A 26,120-nucleotide genomic window follows, 5' to 3' on the forward strand; every position below is an offset into this window, starting at 1 on the left:
GGGACTGAGGAGAGGGTAGAAGGGTAAGTATGTATATGAGAGGGAAGAGAATTTTTGTGTTCCCTCCTCTCCTGCCCCCATCTGACCTCACCTAACATTCTGTTTGCTATTTTGACTGCTGCAGCACACTGAGCAGACGATTTTAAAGTATTATCCACTATGATGTCTAAATCTTTTTCCTGGGTGGTAGCACCTAACATAATGTAACTACAGCAAGGGTTATTTTTCCCTATAAGCAACACCTTGAACTTGTCCACATTAAATTTCATCTGCCATTTGGATGCCCAATTTTCCAAGGTCCTTCTGTAATGTATCACAATCTGCTTGTGATTTAACTACTCTGAATAATTTTGTATCATCCGCAAATTTGATAACCTCATTCATCATATTCCTTTCCAGATTAAAAAAGCACAGGTCCAAGTACAGATCCCTGAGGCACTTCACTGTCTACCCTTTTCCACTGAGAAAATTGACCATTTAAGCCTACTCTCTGTTTCCTGTCTTTTAACCAGTTTGTAATCCATAAAAAGGACATCGTCTCCTATCCCATGACTTTTTAGTTTTCTTAGAAGCCTCTCATGAGGGACTTTGTCAAATGCTTTCTGAAAATCCAAATACTCCACATCTACCGGCTCACCTTTATCCACATGATTATTAACCCCTTCAAAAAAAAAAGTGAAGCAGATTTGTTAGATCTATCCTTCTCCTTCTGTCTCCCTTGTTACCAGTTACATCGCGGGTGTGGTGATGGTGACGGCATGATATCCTTTGCTGAAAATGTCCCGCTTAAAAATCGCTCCCCTTTTCAGCAGCTCCGCACTCTCTCAGACTCAGATTCTGGAACTTTTACCTGTTGCGAAACTAATGCAGGAGGAAATTAAAAGAAAAGAAAAGACAGACAGTAAGGAAAGGAACACGCCAGCGACTTGGGTGCAGCACTGCCGCGGGCACCGGGTGCGGCTCTGCCGCTTGGCTCCGCCTCGTTCGGGCGCCGGGACCAATCGGGGCGCGGCTGAGCTGCTCGCTCGGCGGCTCGGGGCTCCGCGCTCCTCCGTCCGCCCTCTTTTCGTCTCGTGCCCAGTGCATGCCGGCGGCGCCCGCTGCAGCTCCCTCTCACGCTCCCACCCAGCCACCGCCAGCCGAGGGGCGCAGCGCCCTCCCAGCCTCCAGCAGACATGGTCAGGCAGATTCGCACCGAGGTGAGCCTCGCGGCACCGTCCCCGCCAGGTGCTCCCTCCGCCAGCATCGGAGGCTGTAGACTGTAAGGTGGGGGTGCTCCGATTATATCGGGGGGGGGGGGGGGGTGCGTCGAGGCCGGGCAGGGTGGGGATGGGGGCGCCTCTCCTGGCCGAGCCTGGGCGATGGTTGCAGTTAACACGGCTTGTCCCAGGTGAAGATGCTGTCAGACGTGGACCTGCCCCGACTTGACGAGCTCCTCCGGCTGCTTCGCTGATTGGCAAAAAAAAAAAAAAAGCAGCAAAAAACAAACAAAACAAAAACAAAAAAGGAACTCCAAGCAACTCTTATGAACTCTTTCTTAAACATTTTAAATGGATGGAGTTGCTTGCCCCGGTCGCATGGGACGCTGTCTGGCAGGGGTAGTGGGGTTGCATCGGGCGCGCGCGGCGCGCTTCGGTTCCTCATTGGACGTACAAAGGCTGCCAGGACGCGGACCCGCAAACTGCTGAGAACTCGCTTCCCTTCAACTACAAACAGCGCGTTGCCGGGAGACAGGAGAGACCAATGGGGGGTCGGGGGGGGGGGGCTGAGCCACTTAGAACTGTTCTGTAGCCAATGGGGAAACAGTGGGGGGTCGGCTAATTTGGGGGAGCTTCCGGCCAATAGGCGTTCTGGTGTGTCGGGGCGTCTTCAATGAGGGAGTAGCCAATAGCGGCGCTCCTCCTCTTGCGCAGCTGAGTGACCGCGGATCCATCAATGGACTTTAGAACGCGCTGTCCCGGCTTACGCCTGGCGCGCCAGTGCAGGTTGGTCTGCGTGCGCCCTTAGCTGTAGCATTTCAGGCTTCAGGTTGTGAAATGTCTGGGGATGTGTAGCCCTTTCTTACTCCTTTGTGGCCCATCTGCTGTTTCCTCCGTAGAATTTGTTCCTTTCGTGACGGTCACTTTCACTTTTCAGAAACCATATTTGCCCTGAGATTTTGGAACATATACGGTTTGATTGCACTTCCACAGGGTCTACTCTTGGTAACCGACCAAAAATTGCCTATCCTATTGGTGGCCTCCTCTAAATACGGCTAAAAATGTGTGTTGTGGAGTGATTTCATGAGCGTTAAACCATATTTAAGCAGGACAGCTTTGAGATAAGCACATGCATACGTGATTTTGAAAATTGTTTTAAAGTAGCAAATGAGAACCAAGATGAAGGAGAAAATAGGTGACGGTTGATTGCAGAAAATATGGCAAGACCAAGAGAAAAAAGAGCATCAAAACTAAGAGGATGTCTTAAAAAAGATGAAAAAGTTTTTGCAGAGAAAATAGAAGACATATTGAAAGAGTAGATGAGATTCAGTGAAGATGGCATTGAGGAACATAGCTGTAGATTGATGAACATGGTGGGCCATTTTTGTTAAACATTCCAATTCAGTCATTTACAAATGTTTAAATGCTTGCTGTTCTGTCAGTTTTTATGGCTACTTAGCAAAATAACTTTGTAAAAAGGCTAAATGAATGGCTCAGTGCAAGTAGATGTAGTATGACAGCATGGGAATCCTGTGGGAACTGTTTAGAGAGAGGGGAGGCAGGGATGCAACTGGCTGCTGCACCAAGCTGAGCATCTGCAGATTTCCTTGTGTGTGAGATAGAAACTGATTATCCCCATTTAGTCTGCTGTAGTGTTTTTTTTTCTGGGGAATTAGTTTGCTCAATGCTGGTAATAGTCTTCTGAAGACAGAATTATATGAAAAATAATTGAAAGTCCAACAGACATTTTGTTTTCAAAAGAACCTTAGCAAGGAATGCAGTTACATAGTTTCAGTATGTCTAAGGGCAAACTGAAGTTCATAAAAACATAATGGGGCTTTTATTCACAGTTTCACCTCTTACTAACAGGATAATGGTCTGAGTTCGAAGGTCATGTAAGCAGACGTACCCAGTTAGAACGTAGCATTTGTAATTGCCACACTCTTTAGGTTTGTAAAATTGTTGCTAACTGTTCTCCTGGGGAATTCAGAGCAACAAAAAACTTTGCAAAGAATTCTCATCCCCCACACAGTTTTAGAGTTGGCCCAGACTTTGGGCAGCCAACAGGAATGAAAGTTATTGGAGTCATCACACTTCTTTGTCCTGTACTTCTCCAAGCTCATCCCCCTCAGCTAGCCAGTCTCCTCCTGCCTTTCTCCATTGCTTTAGTGTCTTGTGGCCCAGGAACAGTAGATGCCTTCCATCACTTCATTGCTGTCAGTGAATTTGAGCTGTGCAATATACTTTCAAATTGGTTTTCTAGTCTCAGGCTTGCGAGACCAAAGGTACAGGCACTGCACAGGTCAATTTCACTGAGCAGTGCAGTGCTGGAAAGCCTCAGCTGTTCTAGGCAGGTAGGGGGGTGGTGTAGAAAAGATTACCAGCAAGGAAGGAGGCAGGGGGAAAAGTGAGAGAAATAGATCATTTTATTAAGAAAAATATGACATGTGAACATGCAGGCACACAGTTTCAAATTAATTTGTACCTGTGGCCCTGCAAGCAATTTTTCAGAGGGAAACTCCCTGTAAAATTTCGCTTTGAAAATCCCAGGCCAACTGTATTCCCATACTCTGCAGCAGTACTGCCACAAGTACAAAGTATGCATGTGAAAGTTCCCATGCAGATATAAAAATGCAATCTCAATGCTTACTTTCACTCTTCTAACCTAACCCTGCCTCTTTTTTTTTTTTTTTTACTGCAGATAAAAGTATCCACACTGACAGCATGGACACTTTTACTTGCTGGGTGGGAAGGGCAATTTTCAGACCTGCTTTTTACATATGTCTGCATAAAAAGCTTTGAAAACTGTCCTCCCAATGATCAATAAAAGCTTAGGGCTGAAGGGTTTAGTAAGTTAACCGGATAAGTCTTATCTGACTGAATTTGCTTGTAGAAAGTGCCACTTAGCTGGATAAGCCTTATCAGGTTAAGTTTAAACCTGCTGTAGAGCAGGTCTAACTTATCCATTTAATTTAACTGGATAAGTCAGAATTTTGGTTCTTATCAGCTTAATTTAACTCAATAAGTAGTTCCTTCCCAATCCGCGTATATCTTGCCCACCAGTTATCTAGCTATCTACTCATTAAGAGGCCAATATTCGACGCTAGTTATCCAGCTAAGTGGCGACTGCTTTTTGCAGCTGGATATTTAGTGGCTGCCACTTAGCCTGCTAAGTCCTTACTTATCCGGTTACCTGGGATTTGCTGTTTCCTCTCCCACCCCCCCAAACTGGCAGAAGGAGAGTGGAGCAGTCAACCTCTTTTCTGCTGGCTGTTGCTTTTGCTGTTCTTCATTGCTTTGTGGTTTGATCAGTGATTGGCCTGTTCTTGGTGATATCTGCCCATCCACCTGCCTCAGCAGCAGTGGAGGTTGCAGTACAAGGGCTGGACTGTCACCATACTAGCCTTCCTAGGAAGGAGGCTGTGGCATCAGTGTGTCGAGGGGCACCAAAAACCTAAATTCATCACTGTACCCTTGTTACTAAGGTCTTCAGCCTTGCCTCATTGGAAAGCCATCCCATCACCTTTTATCGTTTTGGTTGCTCTTCTCCGTGCCTTTTCTAGCTCTGCTGTATCTTTATTTATTTTAAATATTTTTAACCCACTAGATCCAAAGTTCTCAGCAGCTCACAGAGAAACATCCATAATAAAGTTTTTGAGATGCAATGACCAGAATTGCACACAGTACTCAGGGTCCAATTGCACAATGGAGCAATACAGAGGTATTATGACATTCTATGTTTTATTCTCCATTCCTTTCTTAACAATTCCTAACACCGTTTGCTTTTTTGACCCTTGCAACACACTGAGCTGAGGATTTCAAAGTATTTTACACAATGATGCCCTGGGGGGTGCAGTGTAGGGAGAAACTCGATGTTTCACTACTGTGCGAGCAGCAAAATGGATTCTTGACTTCAGAAAATGAATGGTGGCCCGTATTTCTGAGCAGAAAGATAGAGAGATGATGAATTTCTGATAGGCAGCAAAATGTGACTGAATTATCTGATCTTGCTGGCACACACTGGGGCCGATGCAGAAGGGGGGCATTCAATGGAACATATCTTTTAGCCTGCATTTCTGTGTGCTTTTTCTGCAGGCAAAACTTACTCCCAGTGCAGGAAGGAGTTTGGCATGCAGAAAATGTGCGTATCTCAAGGAGTGTAACAGTTGGTGCCCTCGCATGGAAATCCAGTGCAAATGTGGGCATTAAGTGTTATGACTTCTGATTAATTGTAGTGCAATTCTCGTTTCACAGTCATGGAAACTCTAATAAGAATTATATGAAATGTGAGTTAGATGGGAGGATCAGGAGAAAGAGGAGGTCTGGGCAAAAGACAGTAGACAGAAAAGAGGACAAGGAGGAGACAGGCCCAGGGAAGAGATGCCTGGAGGAGCATATGTTGGGAGAGAATTATATGATGAAATGATCCATGGGACAGAAGAACTAAGGGAGGGGGGGGGGGGGGGGGAGGTATGAGAGATACTGAATAACAAAAGGCTCCATTTACCCAAAATGGGAAGGTAAGAAAATTTATGGCTGAAAGTTATTCATAAACAGGTCGATACTGTAAGACCGCGGGAGAGCGGACGAACGCCCGCTCTCCCTGCGCGCGCACCAGCCCCTCGCCGGTGCGGGCGATTCAGTATTTAAATGAGGTGACGCGGGAAAAACGGGGAAAAGGAGGCGCTAGGGACACTAGCGCGTCCCTAGCGCCTCCTTTTGGCCTGGAGCAGCGGCTGTCAGCGGGTTTGACAGCCGACGCTCAATTTTGCCGGCGTCGGTTCTCGAGCCCGCTGACAGCCACGGGCTCGGAAACCGGACGCCGGCAAAATTGAGCGTCCGGTTTTCGGCCCGACAGCCGCGGGCCGAATTCAAATTTTTTTTTTTTACTTTTGGGGACCTCCGACTTAATATCGCCATGATATTAAGTTGGAGGGTGCACAGAAAAGCAGTTTTTACTGCTTTTCTGTGCACTTTCCTGGCGCCGGAAGAAATTAGCGCCGACCTTTGGGTCGGCGCTAATTTCTTAGAGTAAAATGTGCGGCTTGGCTGCACATTTTACTTACTGAATCGCGCACGCATACCTAATAGGGTCATCAACATGCATTTGCATGTTGAGGGCGCTATTAGGTGCCGCGGGTGGGCCGCATGTTTTCCTCCCCTTACTAAGGGGTAAGGGAAAACACGTGTCCAGAGCAGGCTGACAGTGCGCTCCGATGGAGCACACTTTACTGTATCGACCTGTATGTTTGACAAATGAAGAAAAAAATTACATCATGTGTGAAGTCATAAACCTTTGGCTCAGAAGTCCTGTACCTTGGCAAAATCATGACCAGCCCTGTTGAGAATTCTGCAATACATTGTCAGCTTCATCACAATATGTATGCATTAGTCACATCTCTCTCCGGATGTACAGTCATTCTTGTGATGTCACTTTTCCAAGGAACTGTCTGCAGGAACAAGATGTGCAGGTTTCCAGAGTGATAATGCCACAAATTAAGGGCAAGATGTCAAAGACTTTTACTTACACTTAGGGCCTGATTCACTAAACCTTTTTTCCATAGACACAATAGGAGAAAGTCTTAGTGAATTAGGCCCTTAGTCACCACACTGTCTCATTAAAATATATCCACTATATAATGGCTGGAAATCTATAGATCAGTGTAATGGCGGCATAGATTCCCAGTCACCTCTGTCTTTTCTCTCTGACCGTGGTATTCTTGTACACTGTAGATAATGTTCTAGATAATGAGCATTTTACCTGTCTGTCTTTGTTGTAGGTGATTCTGTCTCCTGTTTGAGAATGGGAAATGGTTTTATATTTCATATAAAATGTATCTTCGTCTCCCTGATCAATCAGGATATACAGCAGAGTCTCTCACAACCTGCACTATGCTAGCATAGAGTAAGATTATGAAGCCCTTGTTCTTGATGATAGTTACATACTTAAACTGCTAAGAAGTGTCTTGTTTGCAAACTTTGTGAGGCTACTTTTGTGGTTGGAATATTTCCCAAGACACATTGATTCAGTTTGATCAATAAAGTGTGACTTTCTTGTAGAAACTGTAGTAAAAGTAAAGAAATAAGTCAATATTATATTATTTTCCATTATTTATATGTCTCCTTAAACAACAAAACTAATTTATAATATGGTAGGACATACAGTTTGGATGTACTGGGGGTAATATTCAGCCGCTGAGCAGCTCAGCTACTTAGCCGGATAATCTTATCTGATTAACTAGCAGAGTATATTCAGCGGCTGAATATACCCAGCTATCTTAAAGTTAGTTATTAGGGATGTGAATCGTTTTAGGACGATTAAAATTATCGTCCGATAATTTTAATATCGTCTTAAACCGTTATGGAACACAATACAATACAGATTCTAACGATTTATCGTTATAAATCGTTAGAATCGTGAGCCGGCACACTAAAACCCCCTAAAACCCACCCCCGACCCTTTAAATTAAATCCCCCACCCTCCCGAACCCCCCCCCAAATAACTTAAATAACCTGCGGGTCCAGCGGCGGTCCGGAACGGCAGCGGTCCGGAACGGGCTCCTGCTCCTGCATCTTGTCGTCTTCGGCCGGCGCCATTTTCCAAAATGGCGCCGAAAAATGGCGGCGGCCATAGACGAAAAAGATTGGACGGCAGGAGGTCCTTCCGGACCCCCGCTGGACTTTTGGCAAGTCTCGTGGGGGTCAGGAGGCCCCCCACAAGCTGGCCAAAAGTTCCTGGAGGTCCAGCGGGGGTCAGGGAGCGATTTCCCGCCGCGAATCGTTTTCGTACGGAAAATGGCGCCGGCCATACGCGTATGGCCGGCGCCATTTTCCGTACGGAAAATGGCGCCGGCAGGAGATCGACTGCAGGAGGTCGTTCAGCGAGGGTTCCGGCGCCTCGCTGAACGACCTCCTGCAGTCGATCTCCTGCCGGCGCCATTTTCCGTACGAAAACGATTCGCGGCGGGAAATCGCTCCCTGACCCCCGCTGGACCTCCAGGAACTTTTGGCCAGCTTGTGGGGGGCCTCCTGACCCCCACGAGACTTGCCAAAAGTCCAGCGGGGGTCCGGAAGGACCTCCTGCTGTCCAATCTTTTTCGTCTATGGCCGCCGCCATTTTTCGGCGCCATTTTGGAAAATGGCGCCGGCCGAAGACGACAAGATGCAGGAGCAGGAGCCCGTTCCGGACCGCTGCCGTTCCGGACCGCCGCTGGACCTGCAGGTTATTTAAGTTATTTGGGGGGGGGTTCGGGAGGGTGGGGGATTTAATTTAAAGGGTCGGGGGTGGGTTTTAGGGGGTTTTAATGTGCCGGTTTTTCGATTTTTCGATTTTTTTAACGATTTTTAACGATTTTTCACGATATTTTACCCCCCCAAACGGCAACAATACGATTCCCTCCCCCTCCCAGCCGAAATCGATCGTTAAGACGATCGAGGACACGATTCACATCCCTATTAGTTATGTTTATTTGGCTGACTTTAAGGTAGGTCAGTGGCAGGACCAGGAGTAGCTAGGTAAATTATCTGGATATCTGAGTTAGCTGGCAGATTTATCTGGCTAACTCTGCTCCTCCCCGAATTGGAACTGGATAACTAGTTGTGCAGTGCCTGCCTATGCTGAAAGAAATGCTGCTTGTAGTTTGCATAGGTCATAAGAACATAAGAAAATGCCATACTGGGTCAGACCAAGGGTCCATCAAGCCCAGCATCCTGTTTCCAACAGTGGCCAATCCAGGCCATAAGAACCTGGCAAGTACCCAAAAACTAAGTCTATTCCATGTTACCATTGCTAATGGCAGTGGCTATTCTCTAAGGGGCGGATTTTCAAAGGCGCGCGAATAGCCTACTTTTATTTGCGCTCCAGGCGCAAACAAAAGTACGCTGGATTTTAGTAGATACACGCGTAGTCCCGCGTATCGGCTAAAATCCTGGATCGGCGCGTGCAAGGCTATCGATTTCGTATAGTCTGCGCGCGCCGAGCCGCGCAGCCTACCCCCGTTCCCTCCTAGGCCGCTCCGAAATCGGAGTGGCCTAGAAGGGAACTTTCCTTTGCCCTCCCCTCACCTTCCCCTCCCTTCCCCTACCTAACCCACCCGCCCGGCCCTGTCTAAACCCCCATCCTACCTTTTGTCGGGGGATTTACGCCTCCCAGAGGGAGGCGTAAATCCCCGCGCGCGAGCGGGACTCCTGCGTGCCGGGCCGCGACCTGGGGGCGGGTACGGAGGGCGCGGCCATGCCCCCGGACCGCCCCGGGCCGTAGCCACGCCCCCGTACCCGCCCCCAAAACGCTGCCGACACGCCCCCGCAACGCCACGCGCTCCGGCCCCGCCCCCGACACGCCTCCCGACACGCCCACTCCGAAAACCCCGGGACTTACGCGAGTCCCGGGGTTCTGCGCGCGCCGGTGAGCCTATGTAAAATAGGCTCACCGGCGCGCAGGGCCCTGCTCGCGTAAATCCGCCCGGTTTTGGGCGGATTTACGCGAGCAGGGCTCTGAAAATCCGCCCCTCAGTGAACTTAATAGCAGGTAATGGACTTCTCCTCCAAGAACTTATCCAATCCTTTTTTAAACACAGCTATACTAACTGCACTAACCACATCCTCTGGCAACAAATTCCAGAGTTTAATTGTGCGTTGAGTAAAAAAGAACTTTCTCCGATTAGTTTTAAATGTGCCCCATGCTAACTTCATGGAGTGCCCCCTAGTCTTTCTACTATCCGAAAGAGTAAATAACCGATTCACATCTACCCGTTCTAGACCTTTCATGATTTTAAACACCTCTATCATATCCCCCCTCAGTCGTCTCTTCTCCAAGCTGAAAAGTCCTAACCTCTTTAGTCTTTCCTCATAGGGGAGCTGTTCCATTCCCCTTATCATTTTGGTAGCCCTTCTCTGTACCTTCTCCATCGCAATTACATCTTTTTTGAGATGCGGCGACCAGAATTGTACACAGCATTCAAGGTGCGGTCTCACCATGGAGCGATACAGAGGCATTATGACATTTTCCATTTTATTCACCATTCCCTTTCTAATAATTCCCAACATTCTGTTTGCTTTTTTGACTGCCGCAGCACACTGAACCGACGATTTCAATGTGTTATCCACTATGACACCTAGATCTCTTTCTTGGGTTGTAGCACCTAATATGGAACCCAACATTGTGTAATTATAGCATGGGTTATTTTTCCCTATATGCATCACCTTGCACTTATCCACATTAAATTTCATCTGCCATTTGGATGCCCAATTTTCCAGTCTCACAAGGTCTTCCTGCAATTTATTACAATCTGCTTGTGATTTAACTACTCTGAACAATTTTGTGTCATCTGCAAATTTGATTATCTCACTCGTCGTATTTCTTTCCAGATCATTTATAAATATATTGAAAAGTAAGGGTCCCAATACAGATCCCTGAGGCACTCCACTGTCCACTCCCTTCCACTGAGAAAATTGTCCATTTAATCCTACTCTCTGTTTCCTGTCTTTTTTGGCCAGTTTGCAATCCATGAAAGGACATCGCCACCTATCCCATGACTTTTTACTTTTCCTAGAAGCCTCTCATGAGGAACTTTGTCAAACGCCTTCTGAAAATCCAAGAATACTATATTTACCGGTTCACCTTTATCCACATGTTTATTAACTCCTTCAAAAAAGTGAAGCAGATTTGTGAGGCAAGACTTGCCCTGGGTAAAGCCATGCTGACTTTGTTCCATTAAACCATGTCTTTCTATATGTTCTGTGATTTTGATGTTTAGAACACTTTCCACTATTTTTCCTGGCACTGAAGTCAGGCTAACCGGTCTGTAGTTTCCCGGATCTCCCCTGGAGCCCTTTTTAAATATTGGGGTTACATTTGCTATCCTCCAGTCTTCAGGTACAATGGATGATTTTAATGATGTTTCAAATTTTACTAATAGGTCTGAAATTTCATTTTTTAGTTCCTTCAGAACTCTGGGGTGTATACCCATCCGGTCCAGGTGATTTACTACTCTTCAGTTTGTCAATCAGGCCTACCACATCTTCTAGGTTCACCGTGATTTGATTCAGTCCATCTGAATCATTACCCATGAAAACCTTCTCCATTACGGGTACCTCCCCAACATCCTGTTCAGTAAACACCAAAGCAAAGAAATCATTTAATCTTTCCGCGATGGCCTTATCTTCTCTAAGTGCCCCTTTAACCCCTTGATCATCTAACGGTCCAACTGACTCCCTCACAGGCTTTCTGCTTCGGATATATTTAAAAAAGTTTTTACTGTGCGTTTTTGCCTCTACAGCCAACTTCTTTTCAAATTCTCTCTTAGCCTGTCTTATCAATGTCTTACATTTAACTTGCCAATGTTTATGCTTTATCCTATTTTCTTCTGTTGGATCCTTCTTCCAATTTTTGAATGAAGATCTTGTTCCTCAAGTTCCAAATCATTCTTTCTTTGAAGCATCTCATTGAGATCCATATTCAGACACAGTCTAGATAGCAAATAGGTACTGCCCTGATATGAGGACAGTATTCTGTTAAACAAAAATGTGTATGTTTGCTTACCTGTTAATGTTAAGTAGCATGATTTTAAAGGAAATAGGCCTGTCATCATTCTAATATAGTCCTGAATTTCTCCCGAGCACACGTGACAGTTGTGATGTCAATTAAAAGCTTCCCTCAACTTGATGGAAATACATTTTACATCATACTACTGTATTTCCTTGCATAGATACAACTGTAAGACAAAAGGTCAGTATCCAGTTTCTGCTCACTAGCTGGTACGGAGTGTGATTATTATCTCTTCTTTATTGAATACCATATTAAATTAAGGAGCTAACAACATAAATGAGTTTCACATAAAAATATTTTTGAAATCCCTGATTCCACAAGCCTTTTATCAAATGGAGCAGTGAGAAGCTATGGTACAAATCTAAATGATATACTACAGTGAACTGCAATATCCAAGCTCTCCTAATTCCTGTACATGGAACTACGCATATGAAGCCTGGCTTCTTTTCTCCAGTCACAATGAGGTCGCTATTCAAAAGCTGTTTAGATGGATAACTGAAAAGTTATCAGTCTAAATGGCAATACTGGCATATTTAGAGACATCCAGCTAAATTAGAGCCTCCTAACTTATTAGCTGGCTCAAATTTAGCTGGGTATGTGCCCAGATATTCATTTGGCTGGCTAACTTAGCATACCTGAATAACTAACTTTTTAAAGCAGCACTGGCACCAGATTTATTTTTTTTACCTCCTATTATTCAAGCATCAAAAAAAGTCCATATTCAAAAGCATTTAGCTGGCCAAATGAATATTTGGGCACTGAGCTGGCTAACTTATTAGCTAACTCGAATTTAGCTAGGTAACAGGGGTCATTCATCAAAATGGGTTAGGGCCATAACGCCTGCGTTATTTATCGTGATGCGAATGCAAATTCTGAAAATGTATTCAAAGGGGAGGAGTTGGGGCATTATCACATCGTGCGATAGCGTAACGCACGTTATTGCAGTTTTAACGCTGGAAATAACTACACCTTTTTCCCTGCTGTTAAGCTGTGTATTAGGTCCAAAATGAAATTCTGGATATTTATCACAAATTCCTTTTTGGGCAGGGAGAGGGGAGTGGAGTAGAGAGAGAACCTCTGGGGTGGCACACATAGTAGTCAACTATTTATACCACTATAGGAGGGCCAGCTAATAACTCGAGGTGAGGTTTGGTAATGGTCTAGGGTTTTGGGGCCAGTCTTACTTGCACGGCGAGATGTATGAAGAGCACAGTACACATCGGTGAAGATTTGACGTGATTTTGAATGAGGAAAGTCTCACTCAAAATAACTGGGAATTTCTCCGGACACCAGGAAAGTGCGCCAGAGTTTTTACTGCTTTTCTGTGCACCCTCCGACTTAATATCATAGCGATATTAAGTCGGAGGTCCCGAAAGTTTAAAGTAAAAAATTAAAAAAAAAAAAATTAAAATGGGCTCGCAGCTGGCGGGTCGAAAACTGGACGCTCAATTTTGCCGGTGTCTGGTTTCCGAACCCGTGGCTGTCAGCGGGCTCAAGAACCGATGTCGGCAAAATTGAGCATCGGCTATCAAACCCGCTGACAGCCGTCGCTTCTGTCAAAAAAGAGGCGCTAGGTATGCGCTAGTGTCCCTAGCGCCTCTTTTTTTTTTACCGCTGGGCCTAATTTAAATAAATTAACTTACTGTATCGCACGCACAGGAGAGTGTCCTGTGCGCGCGCCGGGAGAGCGGGCGCTTGCCCACTCTCCCGCGATTTTACTTTATCGGCCCGTATGAGAGCCTTATCAAGAGTCTCCCTCTCCCCCTCTCCCTCGTTCTGGGAGGTGTTGAGCTAGCCAGCCAAGTTCCTCTCTTTTTCTTCCTGTTTCCTCAGATGAAACGAATGTTTGCTTCTGAAAACTATAAAATATACAACTGGTGAGATGAGAAAACTATTTAAATAATGTAGTGTGTGAATAAAAGTGTATTGGTACCTGGTCAATGGCGAGAAGGAAGTAGAGAGATGGTGATGGTAAGGGAGGATAAGAGGGGGAAAAAATACCTGCCTCATGAGTCCAGAAGCTGATTTGTTTATATGGCATAGTCTGAGAGATTAAACTTTTTTGTTTTTTGACTCTTTATATAAGAAGACAAGCTGATCCTATTATTAGGAGATTTGCATAATATGTATTGATCCCATGAATAAGTAACACTTAGGAGCATTCACCAGCATACTAACAGATGTTCCCCATATTTATTTAATTTAAAAAATGTATATACCGCATTATCCAATAGCTCTAAGGGGTTTACAGAATAGAAAACAAACATTAAATCAAACAAAATATAACAAAGGACTGAGCTTTCTGTATTTTTTATTTTGCAGGTAGAGCTGGACTCGTTATTGAGACGGGCAGGCAACTCACTTTCAGTTCTTTATTTCTCATCTCCAAGGTGTGGACCATGCAGATATATGACACCCTATTTTGAAGTAAGTTGCAAAAAAATAATTTATTGCATTTTCTGAACATCATACAATCATACTGAGACAGACCAAAGTCCATCATGTCCAGTATCTTGTTGCCAACAGTGGCCAATCCAGGTCACAGGTACCTGGTAGGATCCCAAGGGGTGGGTAGATACTAGAGATGTGCATTCGTTTATCACAAATTAGGCAATTTCAACGAAATTGCCTAATTTGTTGTGGTTTGGGGGCCCCGAACCCCAAAATTAATTTTCCCCAAACTACGAGGAAAATTAGTTTTTCGGGTTGGTACAAAAAACCACCCCAAGCATTAAAATTCATTGTAATACAACCCCCCCCCCCCTCCATCCCGATCCCTCCCCAAGACTTACTAACATCCCTGGTGGTCCAGCGGGGTCCCGCGAGGGATTTCTCTCTCCGTGCCGTCTGACTTTCGGGCCTGCCTCGATCAAAATGGCGCCGATAGCCTTTGCCCATACTATGTCACAGGGGCTACCGGCGCCATTTTGATCGAGGCAGGTCCGAAAGTCAGACGGCACGGAGAGAGAAACCCCTCGCGGGACCCCGCTGGACCACCAGGGATGTTAGTAAGTCTTGGGGAGGGATCGGGATGGTGGTGGTGGTGGGGGGGGGGGTATTTGTATTTAATGTATTAAAGTGAATTTTAATGCTTGGGGTGGGTTTTTTGGAGCTTCATTTTCCCACGTCATTTTTTGGGCCGGTTTTGTTTTTCCCCGTTTAGTTTTCCCAAAAAAAAAACCCAGAGGAAAAACGAACTTTACCTCGAAGCGTCCGACCCAAAAAAACGTCCCGGTAGAAAAAAACGAAGCTCATCTCTAGTAGATACCATGCTGCTTATTCCAAGGAAAAGCAGTAGATTTCTGCAACTCTATAATAGTTTTATGGACTTTTCATCCAGGAACTTGTTCAATCCTTTTTGTAAATGCAGTTACAATAATAGCTTTCACCACATCCTCTGGCAAGGAATTCCAGAGCTTATTTGTTGAGTAAAAAAGTATTTTCTCTTATTAGTTTTAAATGTATTACCTAGCAACTTCATTGTAGGTCCACTGATCATTGTAGTTTTCGAAAGAGTAAACAATTGATTAGCCTTTACTCGTTTCACTCCACTCATTACCTCATAATCTCTTTAGCCTTTCTTCATAGGGGAATTGTTCCATCCCCTTTATTATTTTGGTCACCCTTCTCTGTACCTTTTCTAATTCTGCTATATCTTTTTTTGAGATGTTATGACCCGAACTGCGTAGAGGTCGCACCATGGAGCGATACAGAGGCATTATGAAAATCTGTTTTATTCTCTATTCCTTTCCTAACAATCCTTAGCATTCTATTTGCTTTCTTGGCTGCTGCTGCTGCACACCAAGAAGATTTCAACATATTTTCAATGATGACACCTAGATCCTTTTTCTGAGTGTTGACTCCTAATGTGGAGCCTTGCATTGTGTAACTATAATTTGAGTTACTCTTACCTAAGTGCATCACTTTGTACTTCTGCACATTTAAATTTTATATGCCATTTGCATGCTCAGTCTCCCAGTTTTGCAATGTCCTCTTGCAATTTCTCTCACTCCTCTTGTGATTCAACAACTTTGAATAATTTTGTGTCATCAGCAAATTTGATCACTTCACTTGTTCCCATTTCCAGTTCTTTTATAAATATATTAAAAAGCATTGGTCCCAGAACCCTGGGGCACTCCACTATTCACCTTTTTTCACTGGGAAAATTTACCATTTAGCCCTACTGTCTGGTTTCTATTTTTTAAACAGTTGGCAGTGCAAAACCTCTGTTTATCCCATGACTGTAATTTCCTAAGAAGTCTCTCATGAGGGATTTTTGTCAAATGCTTTCTGGAAATCCAGATACAGTATATATCAACTGGCTCACCTTTATCCACATGTTTATTTAGGCCCTAAAAAAAATGTGGCAAATTTTGTGAGACAAGACTTCTCTTGGCTAAATACATGTTGGCTTTGTATCGTCAATATGTTCATCAATTGTTTGTTCTTTATGATAGATTCTACCATTTTTCTTGCCAATGATGTCAGATTCACTGGTCTCTAGTTTCTCGGATCAATCCTTGATGTCTTTTTAAAAATTGGTGTTACATTGGCAAGCCTCCAGTCTTCAGGTACCATAGACTAGGTAACTGATAGTTTACAAATTTCCAATAGCAGGTTTTGTTATGGTTGCTTTGGAATTCTATTGCCACCAGTGTTTGCCCACTCAGAAGGAAGAGAATTTTTGGATTTTGGACACTTCTTGGGAATTTTTACCCCATGAGGAGCCTACCTTTGTAACATCTGGAGGGTTGGATCTTGCTAGTGCTTTGCACAGGGCCGGGGCAAGGGTCTGAAGTGTCCTAGGCAAACCAATGTAATACCGCCCCACCCACCCTGAGCTGAAAGTGCCTCTCTTGCAGTTGTAGATATATAGAGAGTCATGTTCTCCCTCATATAGTTCGCTCTCGCTCTCTCTCTCGTCATGCTCCGTGACGGGGCTCATGCCTCCCTGCCCGGAGACTTTCCAGGTATGGTGTTTAGCCAGACTTGTGGAGCTAGGTTGACTCCTGTCGTGGTTCCGGGGATCATGCATTACCTCTTCCAGCAGGCTCACACAGCCATTATTGATTATTGCCATGGTACTGCCTGCAATAGCATTCGTAGCGGTGGTGTGGCCTGGATTCTGCAAGTTGATGGGGGAATTTTGCACAAACTCTGAATTCTGCAGTAGTGCAGAATTCCCCCAGGACTATAGTTTGTTTGTTTAAATAATTTGTAGTCCGCTAATCTGAAAATCTTAAATACACATGATAAAATTGGAAAAATACAATCAACAAAATATCTAAAAGTACAGGATGCAAAGTAAATGTTACAAAATATTGCAAAGGTAAATTCCAAACAGGTAAAGCAGCATAGAAACCCAAAACAAATCTGCAGTGAATCTACCAAACAGAAGGCACAGTACCTACTAGTGCCCAGACCATGCCAGTTCCTAGCCCTCACTAACCTGGGAAAGCTTGGGAGAAAAGACAGGTTTTGAGCTGTTTCCAAAAACAAAGTAGATCATTTTCTATCTGATTGGACCTACTATACCAAAACATCTTTTACAAAGAGTTGTTAATCATGGGGATGTCTAATAACAGCTGAGAGGAAGAACCTAGTTGATGACCTGGAATGTATTGTTGAATAGAAGATTGAATATTGAGCAGTAAAAGTCCATGAAGGGCTTTAAAGACCATGGTTGGAACTTTAAATTTCTCTCACCAGACAACTGGGATCCAGTGTAAGCCTTCAAGGATTGGGGAAATGTGATTGTGTGGGGAGGAACCAGAAATCAGTCCAGCTGCAGAATTCTGAATTAACTGTGGAGCCTGATGATGGGAGTCAGGCAGAACTAAAAACAAGCTGTCGCAGTAGTTGAGCAATGATAAGATGAAAAACTGGGTCATGGTACAAAATCATGAGCGGCTAGGATAGGCTTCAGCAAGTTTAAAGTAAGCAAAGCGAATAAATGTGTGGACAAGTAGATAGAGGGGAGTCAACTACGACATCCAGGTTACGAGCACTTAAAAGAATGGGGAGATTTGTTTTAGTTCCTCTGCATCATCACCTTTTGAATATCATTTCTGGCATGGGTATATCTCTTAATCTTCCTCAGTGAATACAAAAGCAAAGAATTCATTTAGTCCCTCTATGGCTGTTATCCCTAAATATCCATTTTACCCCCTTGATCATCTAATAGTCCATCTGACTCCCTCACAGGCTTTTTAACTCGAATATACCTGAAAATGTTTTTATCATGCATTTTTGCTTCCACGGCAAGCATCTTTTCAAATTCTCTTTCTCTTCCTTATCACTGCTAGATCGTTAATTTAACTACTGTTTTATTCCTGGGGAATTCTGCACAATGCAGAATGGGTGTAGAATTTCACTTCTCTGCAGAATTTGGGCTGAGGCCATAGAAGTTGTTGCACCAAAATGGGCCCCTGGTTGGGGGGAGAGAGCAGCAGCAGTGGAAGAAATGGCTTTTAGGGACTGGAAAAAGTGACTCTGTGGTGGCCTTGTGGGCCTTCTAAACTCCAAGCTGGGTTGATACTATTTTTCAAAATGGCACCGGCCAGCCTTTGCCCTTTATAGGGTGTGGTTTAGAGCAGGGGGTAGGTCACTAAACCACAAGGCTCTTTTTTATGTTTGGGGGGGGGGGAAGACACTAGATCACCAGGTACTAGGTGCTCTGGGGGGAAGGGGTCCACTGGGGGTAGAGAAGTATTTTGGATTGGGGTATTTGGAGCAGTGGGGAAAAGAAATGGTTGGGGGAGGGGCATCAACATGCAATTGTATAACTTTTTTTATTTCTACTTTTGGGCCCTGACTCTGAGGGGTATTTTGACACAATGCAAGGGTGAGATTTTCTGGGTCATGGAAAATCCCACCTTTAAAATGATAGTGGCCCTGGGCAAACCCTTTTTTTTTTTTTTTTTTCATGTTTCCCCATGATATTTTTTCTTTTCTGTGAGAAAAAAATATGGGGAAGTTACCATAATATTTTACAGGGGGAGGGGGCAAATATCACTGGAATGCTCATTTGTGATATTTTTCCCTTACGCGAGGAAACATCACACGGCATAGTAAATGATCCCCTAAGTTTGTACCTGAGGCAACAGAGGGTAAAATGACTTGCCCAAAGTCACAAGGAGCAGTAGTTGGATTTGATCTTTGGCTTACCTGGTTCACAGCCTGCTGCTCTAGCCACTAGGCTACTCCTTTCTGTCCCTTACATTTTGCCTTGATTGTCAATGATAGTGAGGTATAGGGTGCAGAGATTCTTAAGAATGATGAAGTTGGCTTTCTACAAGCATGCGGAAAACACAGGCAACTGCAGAGGAACACTGATAGTTCAACTTCAGAGATGTCTTCTCCAGCCCTGTAGCAAATGGGGATCTTAGTTTACTCAGCAGCACCCTGGATGAGCAAAAGAGTTGCTGGAGGTAAAAACAGCTGAGGCAGAACAAACTGTCTTCATGTAACAATATATAATTATATTATCATGTAATTCTGCAATCTATGTAGCAGCATCTGTTTCAGGATGGAAAGGCTGGAAAACTAAGGAACCAAGCAAGATTGTAAATTCTCATTATCATGCCAATACATCCAAAATGTAACGGCCAAACCATAATCTAATTTTTAACAAAATGTAATAGTTTATTTTGGTAGCTAAATGCTAAATTTGCAATTTGATATATATATATATATATATATATATATATATATATATATATACCTTTTTATAATTGTTCTCTGACGGTGAACATGTAAACTATGTCCTGTCAATGTTAACTCAAGACCCACATTTGTAAAATAACCTGTGGTTGTCCCTGTCCCTCCAGACACAGCTATCCCCGAAATGCAGCCTGTTTTGGGGAACTTATTGTGGAATACAAATTGAATTTTTTTTTAGCTATATTCAGATATTTACATGCTTGTTGCCTTCCCATCAGGTTGTGGATTGCTTATCAAACCTTCATTAAACTACTGATAAGTTGAATATCATTGGATTGGAGTCCTTTTCTAAATCACCAGTTTACTATGACACACCTTTCCCTTGACTGTGTATGTGTGATTAGTTTCATTCTCGACTTCTGTTTGGTGGTTGCACCAAATTAATTTTGATACCTTTTTAAAGCCTGTGCAATCAATCTTGGCAGTTTGTTTGCTCAACTGTATTTGTCTTCCTCAATCTCCAGTTTCCTACCCCATTTCCATTTTTCCATCCTTTGGAATTAATTCCATTCCACCCCACTTCATTCCAATCTCCTCTTGTCCCCATGTTGCAAATAGGCAACCTCCTCCTCTATAATTTCTTTGCCTCACCTTCTTCATTCATCTCTAATTTCCCCTATCCTCTCAAACATATGTTCTGTCCTGGGTTTGGGGTTGGGTGCCGATTGACACTTGTTTTACTTCAAGTTTTCACATGAAAAGGAGGTGCAAAGTTGTGTGGGTAAGTTTCCTTTGCCAATTTTCAAAGTAAAAGTATGTGCATACTTCCATTTTTCAAAATTAGTTCAAATTCCATGGGTAAAAAGTAGCCACGGTCTATGCAGGGATGTGGGCAGTTTGAAAAATGCAAAGTTGGTGGGTACTTTTATCCATAGACTTTGCTCTGAGTTTGCACATGCACAAAATTGAGTGGTTTTCATGGTCAAAACTATGCGCATACCTTTGAGAATTCTGAAGTGTGCATGTAGTTCCAAACCCTGCTTCCAGGAGCGCCTCCCCTTATAGTGGACTTACGCATGTTCTTTTACCTACAAATGGGTGGGCAATTTTCAAAAAGCCCATTTCTCCGGCTAAATCACCGCCTTGCCTACAGAAATGGCTTTGAAAATGATCATCTCTGAATCTTTCAATATTAAGTGTAAATCTGTCATTCACTCAACTCACATTTCGATCTGAACATTCTGGCTCTGAGCTAGTTAGGGGCTCCCCATAGGAAATATAAATATCATTGGAACCCGTTGTTCAAGTTCAGTGAGTCTTGCCCAACCTAACACTACTTGCTTTGTGCTAAACAGCCATATCATTTTTGGTTTGTTTTTTGTTTCAATATATGAATATTTCTGCCCCTTGCTTTTATTCTACATATTTAGTGGAGTTCAGCATTTATTAATAAGTTATCAGGAGTCAAGGCATGGCATTTCAGCTCCAATTACAGTTACTTAAAAAGGTCTTCATTAGCTAGACTTGCATACACTAACATAAGGAGGAACTTAAATCATTTTCTTGTACATCATGTAAGTGCTGATGCATCTTTCCTGAAGGTAGTTGTCAAGAACAAGGTAAAGTAAAGGAAACAAGCAGAGACCCACACTGAACTTTAAGCACATGGGTTCAAAAAGTTGATTTAAGTCTCAGAAAATGCTATAACTTTGCTTTCAAAGTTATTCAAACAAGCTTTATCTGTTGATGGATAGGATGCAGATATGCTCCCCATTTACGTATTTCTCTCTCAGGATTTACAGCAGACAGGTTTGTTTATATAGTTTGTTTTATTCAATTATATCTATATAGATATATATCGAGATATCTATAGATATATAAAATTATAGTACTCTGCCATGAACTACTTGTGATATGTGCAGAAAATAAATCCTTTAAATAAAATAAATACAAAAATATTCTTAGTCTTCTAGATATTTTTGCAAATCTCCTTCTCAACACTCTCTCTCTCTCTCTCCCCCTTTCTATCTCAATCCAGCTCTCCTCTGTAGAGTCCTACCTATCTCAGATCTGGTTATGCTAATCTTCCTTCCTTCAGTGTGTAAGAATTGCCATACTGGCTCAGACTGAAGGTCCATCAATCCCAGTATCCTTTTTCCAATAGTGGCTTGGTTAATAAGTTTGACTTCTCTAGAAACATGTCTGGCTGCCTTAACCACATCCTCTGGCAATGAATTCCAGAGTTTAATTATGCGTTGAGTGAAAAGGAGAAAATTCTGATTCGTTTTAAATATGCTACTTTCTAACTTCATGGAATGCTCCCTAGTCCTTGTATTATCCGAAAGAGTAGATAATCATTTCATATTTACCCGTTCAAGTTCTTTCATGATTTTGTAGACCTCTATCATAATCTCCCTCAGTCGTCTGATCTCCATGCGGAACAGCCCTAACCTCTTTAGCCTTTCCTCATAGGGGAGCTGTTCCATGCCCTTTCTCATTTTGGTCACACTTCTCTGTACTTTCTCCAGTGCAACTATATCTTTTTTGAGATGTGGCGGCCAGAATTGCACACAGTATTAAAGTGCGGTCTAACCATTGAGTGATAGAGGCATTATGACGTTTGCCATTCCCTACCTAATAATTCCTAATGTTCTGTTTGCTTTTTTGGCCACCACAGCAAACTGAGCCAACAATTTCATTGTAATATCAACTATGATGCCCAGATCTTTTCCTGGGTGGTAATTTCTAAAATGGAACCCAAAATCGTGTAGCTTCAGAATGGGTTATTTTTCCCTATGTGGATCACCTTGCATTTGTCCACATCATATTTTATCTGCCATATGGATGCCCAAACTTCCAGGCTCGCAAAGTTCTCCTGCAATTTATGACAATCCGCATACGATATAACTACTTTGAATGATTTGTGTCATCTGCAAATTTGATCACCTCACTCGTCTTACCTCTTTCCAGATAATTTATAAATATATTAAAAAGCACCAGTTCAAGTACAGATCCCTGAGGCACTCCACTGTTTACCTTTATCCTATTTTATTTCCTGTCTTTTAGCCAGTTTGCAATCAACAGGACATCACTTCCTATCCTATGACATTTTAGTCTTCTTAGAAGCCTCTCATGAGGGACTTTGTCAAATGCCTCTCCAAGGTCAAGCAGGATGGTAGTCCTCACACATGGTTGACATCATCAGAGCCTGACACAAAAAAACATAGGCACACCCATCATGCCCTTTACCACGTATCCACACTGGGTTCCTTTTTATTCTCTTTTTTGCCGTAGAACTGTCAGCATTGTGGCTGGATTGAGCTCTAAAACTTTTGGCTTTTTGCCTCATGGAAAACCTTTTTTTTTTTTTTGTGGTTTTTCACTGTCTCTCTCCAAAAGTCCATTGCGAGGTCCCTCTCTGTGCTTCCCCGTAGTGTCCCCAGTCAGGGTTTTTGGTGTTCGTGTAAGGTTTTTTTTTTTTTTTTTTTGCAGTCTGTTCTCCCAATGGTGGTGGTGCCTGTCTTCCATAAACACCCACCGCCATCATTTGTATTTTTCACAATTTTTTCATCCTGTCAGGGCCACATCTGGCTTCCAAAGATGCCCCCGGTGCCCATGGACCATGTCTATCACCGAGCCTCATGAAGTTTGCATCCTCTTCCTGGGGGCATTGCATGACAGGTTTTGCCGTTTGTGTGCCTAGATGTTCTCGAAGGGACGTCTGCTTCAACTCAACAAGATGGATAACCTCTTTGGATCAAAGAAGTCTGACGCATTGGCATCGGAGAAACTAGGAGCCGCATCAGTGGACATCATGCCATCGACTTCGGCAGGACTTTCTTTTCCATCAAGGTCACTGGTGGATAGGGGTGTTGGAAACCAACTGTGTTGACCTCCTCCAGGCTGAGGACGTTGAGTTTATTGTCCTTGACCTCTGCACTGGGGGAAGACCAAGAAGCATCGGTACCGATCACAGTCGATGTACGGGGACTCGCCAACTTCTGCTGTGGTGAGGGTCAAAACTCCATTGATGCCCCAGGTCTGCGACAGTCTCCAGTGGTCCTGGTGCCAATTGCTGATCCTGCTTACAGGTCCGAGGCAGATCCTGTCTCCAGGTCTGTATTGGCATCGGCAACATTTAAGAGGAGCTGGAGCATAGAGTCCAGTTGGTGGTGGAACGAGCGCTTCAAGGCTTCAGTCCCATGGCTCAGACAGCACCGGAGTTGGTACCACCTGTGCTTGTACCGCTTCTGGAGAAGTTCAGTGTGCTTATTGGTAGCTTACTGAACCAGTTGGCGTCAGTTCTCCATCGGCATTGGTGCCTGGTGGTACACAGAGGCCTCCCACTACTGATACGGTGCTCATCACCGGTTCCTCCAAGGAGGAAGCTTTGTTGAGACTGGCAGAGACACAGAGACCAGTAGTCCCCCATCCAGTTCCATCTGTGCCTGCACCTCTGGATGTCAGCCAAGCACCTAGGGCGAACCTCTCCTGTATTATACAGTGAGGGTGAGGGTCCCTATGATCCCTTGGGGGGGGGGTTATCAGACAGAATCCTCCCCTGAGGATTCGGATGGTCTCCCATCGGACCCTACTTCTCCAGATGAGTGGAGGAAGGCCCCTCCTGAGGACTTTACCTTTGCAGGTATTGTTATGGTGAAGAAGATGCTAGGCACAAAATGCTTGAAGTTCTTCAGCTTGTGGAGCCTCTTCAGATCATCATGGTGGTCCCGATACATGAGAATCTTATGGAGTTGCTGCTAAGGATTTGGGAACACCCCCTTACAATGCCTCCCGTAAATAGGAAGGCAGACAGAGTTTACCTTGTTCAAAAGGCTGCTGGATTTGATAAGCGTTAGCAGCCCCACCAATCAGTGGTGGCTGAATCCACCCTCGAAGGCTAAGCGCTCTCATACCCACTTCTCAGTGCCCCTGGGGAAGAACCACAGAGTATTGGATGCTCTTGGGAGGAAGGTGTTCTAAGGCGCCATGCTTATTGCCCACATTGCTGTCTACCAGCTCTACATGAGCCAAAATTCACGTTACATCAGGCAGCAGGTGCAGGAAGTGGCTGAACAGCTGCCTCAACAGCAGCAAGACACCCTTATGTCGCTGGTGCACAAGTGTTTGTAGTGTGGAAAACACGAGGTCCGTGCAACCTACAATGTTTTCAAAAAGGCATCAAGGGTCTTTGCAGCGGGAATTGGCACCCATAGAGTGGCATGGCTGCGGGCCTCTGATCTCAGATCAGAGGTACAGGAACAACTCACTGAAGTGCTGTGCACTGGAGAGAATCTCTTCGGACATAGAGTGAAGGATGCTGAAGAGGAACCCCGTGTGGACGCGTGGTATAGGGCATGCTGGGCATAAGTTTTCTGTGTCCGGCTCCAACTGATGATGTCACCTTTGTGTGAGGACTAACATCCTGCTGTACTCGGAGGACACCTGTTACAGGTAAGTAACTCTGCTTTCTTCACCTCTTCAAAAACATGAGGCAAGATTCCCCTTGGGTAAATCCATGCTGGCTGTGTCACATTAAATCATGTCTTTCTATATGTTCTGTGATTTTATTCTTTATAATAGTTTCCACAATTTTTCTGGCACTGAGTTCAGGCTTTCCGGTCTATAGTTTGCCAGACCACCTCTGTATCCCTTTTTATATATTAGAGTTACATTGGCCACTTTCCAGTCTTCGGGTACAATGAATGATTTTATTGATAGTTAATAATTACTTGTAAGAGGTCTGAAATTTCATTTTTTGAGTTCTTTCAGAACCCTGGGATATATATCAGCCAGTCCAGGTGACTTTGCTTCTTTTCAGTTTATCAATCTGGCCTACTGCATTTTCCAGGTTCACCGTGATTTGGGTCAGTTCGTCTGAATAGTTACCCTTGAAAACAGTCTCCAGAATGGGTATCTACCATACATCCTCCTCAGTAAACACTGGAACAAAGAATTCATTTATTCTTTCCGCGAAGGCCTCATCTTCCCTAAGTGCCCCTTGAACCCCTCGATCGTCTAACAGTCCAACTCCCTCACAGGCTTCCTTCTTCAGATATATTTTAAAAAGTTTTTTTTTTTAAATGAGTTTTGCCTCTACAGCCACATTCTTTTCAAATTCTTTTAGCCTGTTTTATCAATGTTTTCAATTTAACTTGCCAATGCTTATGCTTTTCCCTATTTTCTTCAGATGGATCCTTCTCCCAATTGTTGAAGGAAGATCTTTGGCTAAAATAGCCTCTTTCACATCACCTTTTAACCATACTGACAATCTTTTGGATTTCCTTCCACCTTTCTTAATGCGTGGAATACATCTGGGCTGTGCTTCTAGGATGGTATTTTTAAACAACGTCTATGCCTGTTGTACACTTTTCACCTTTTGTAGCTGTACCTTTCCAGTTTTTTTTTTCTAACTTTTTCTCATTTTATCAAAGTTTCCCTTTTGAAAATTTAGTGATAGAGCTATAGATTTACTTATTGCCCCCCTTTCCAGTAATTAATTCAAATTTCATCATTATGATCACTACTGCTAAGCAGCCTCACCACTATTATCTCTCTCACCAAATCCTAAGAACATAAGAAATTGCCATGCTGGGTCAGACCAAGGGTCCATCAAGCCCAGTATCCTGTTTCCAACAGAGGCCAAACCAGGCCACAAGAACCTGGCAATTACCCAAACGCTAAGAAGATCCCATGCTACTGATGCAATTAAT

At 43.8% G+C, this 26,120-nt stretch overlaps 1 protein-coding gene across 4 annotated transcripts in view; it reads left to right on the plus strand.

Annotated features, from left to right (window-relative positions):
• The first annotated feature begins 1,023 nt into the window (after positions 1-1,023).
• The window catches only part of LOC115098599 (thioredoxin-like), a 64,161-nt gene continuing 39,064 nt past the window's right edge, over positions 1,024-26,120 (plus strand). For 2 of the 4 annotated variants that reach the window (XM_029615313.1, XM_029615330.1), the window contains exons 1-2: positions 1,044-1,199; positions 14,068-14,172. In XM_029615313.1, the coding sequence (XP_029471173.1) occupies positions 1,176-1,199; positions 14,068-14,172 (129 nt within the window). In that variant the 5' untranslated portion in view covers positions 1,044-1,175. Of the gene's footprint in view, positions 1,200-4,806; positions 4,921-14,067; positions 14,173-26,120 lie in introns of all 4 variants that reach the window. The other 2 variants (XM_029615321.1, XM_029615304.1) reach the window with 2 other exon arrangements.

Source organism: Rhinatrema bivittatum, chromosome 1 (assembly GCF_901001135.1).
Source record: "Rhinatrema bivittatum chromosome 1, aRhiBiv1.1, whole genome shotgun sequence".
Lineage (NCBI taxonomy): Eukaryota > Metazoa > Chordata > Amphibia > Gymnophiona > Rhinatrematidae > Rhinatrema > Rhinatrema bivittatum.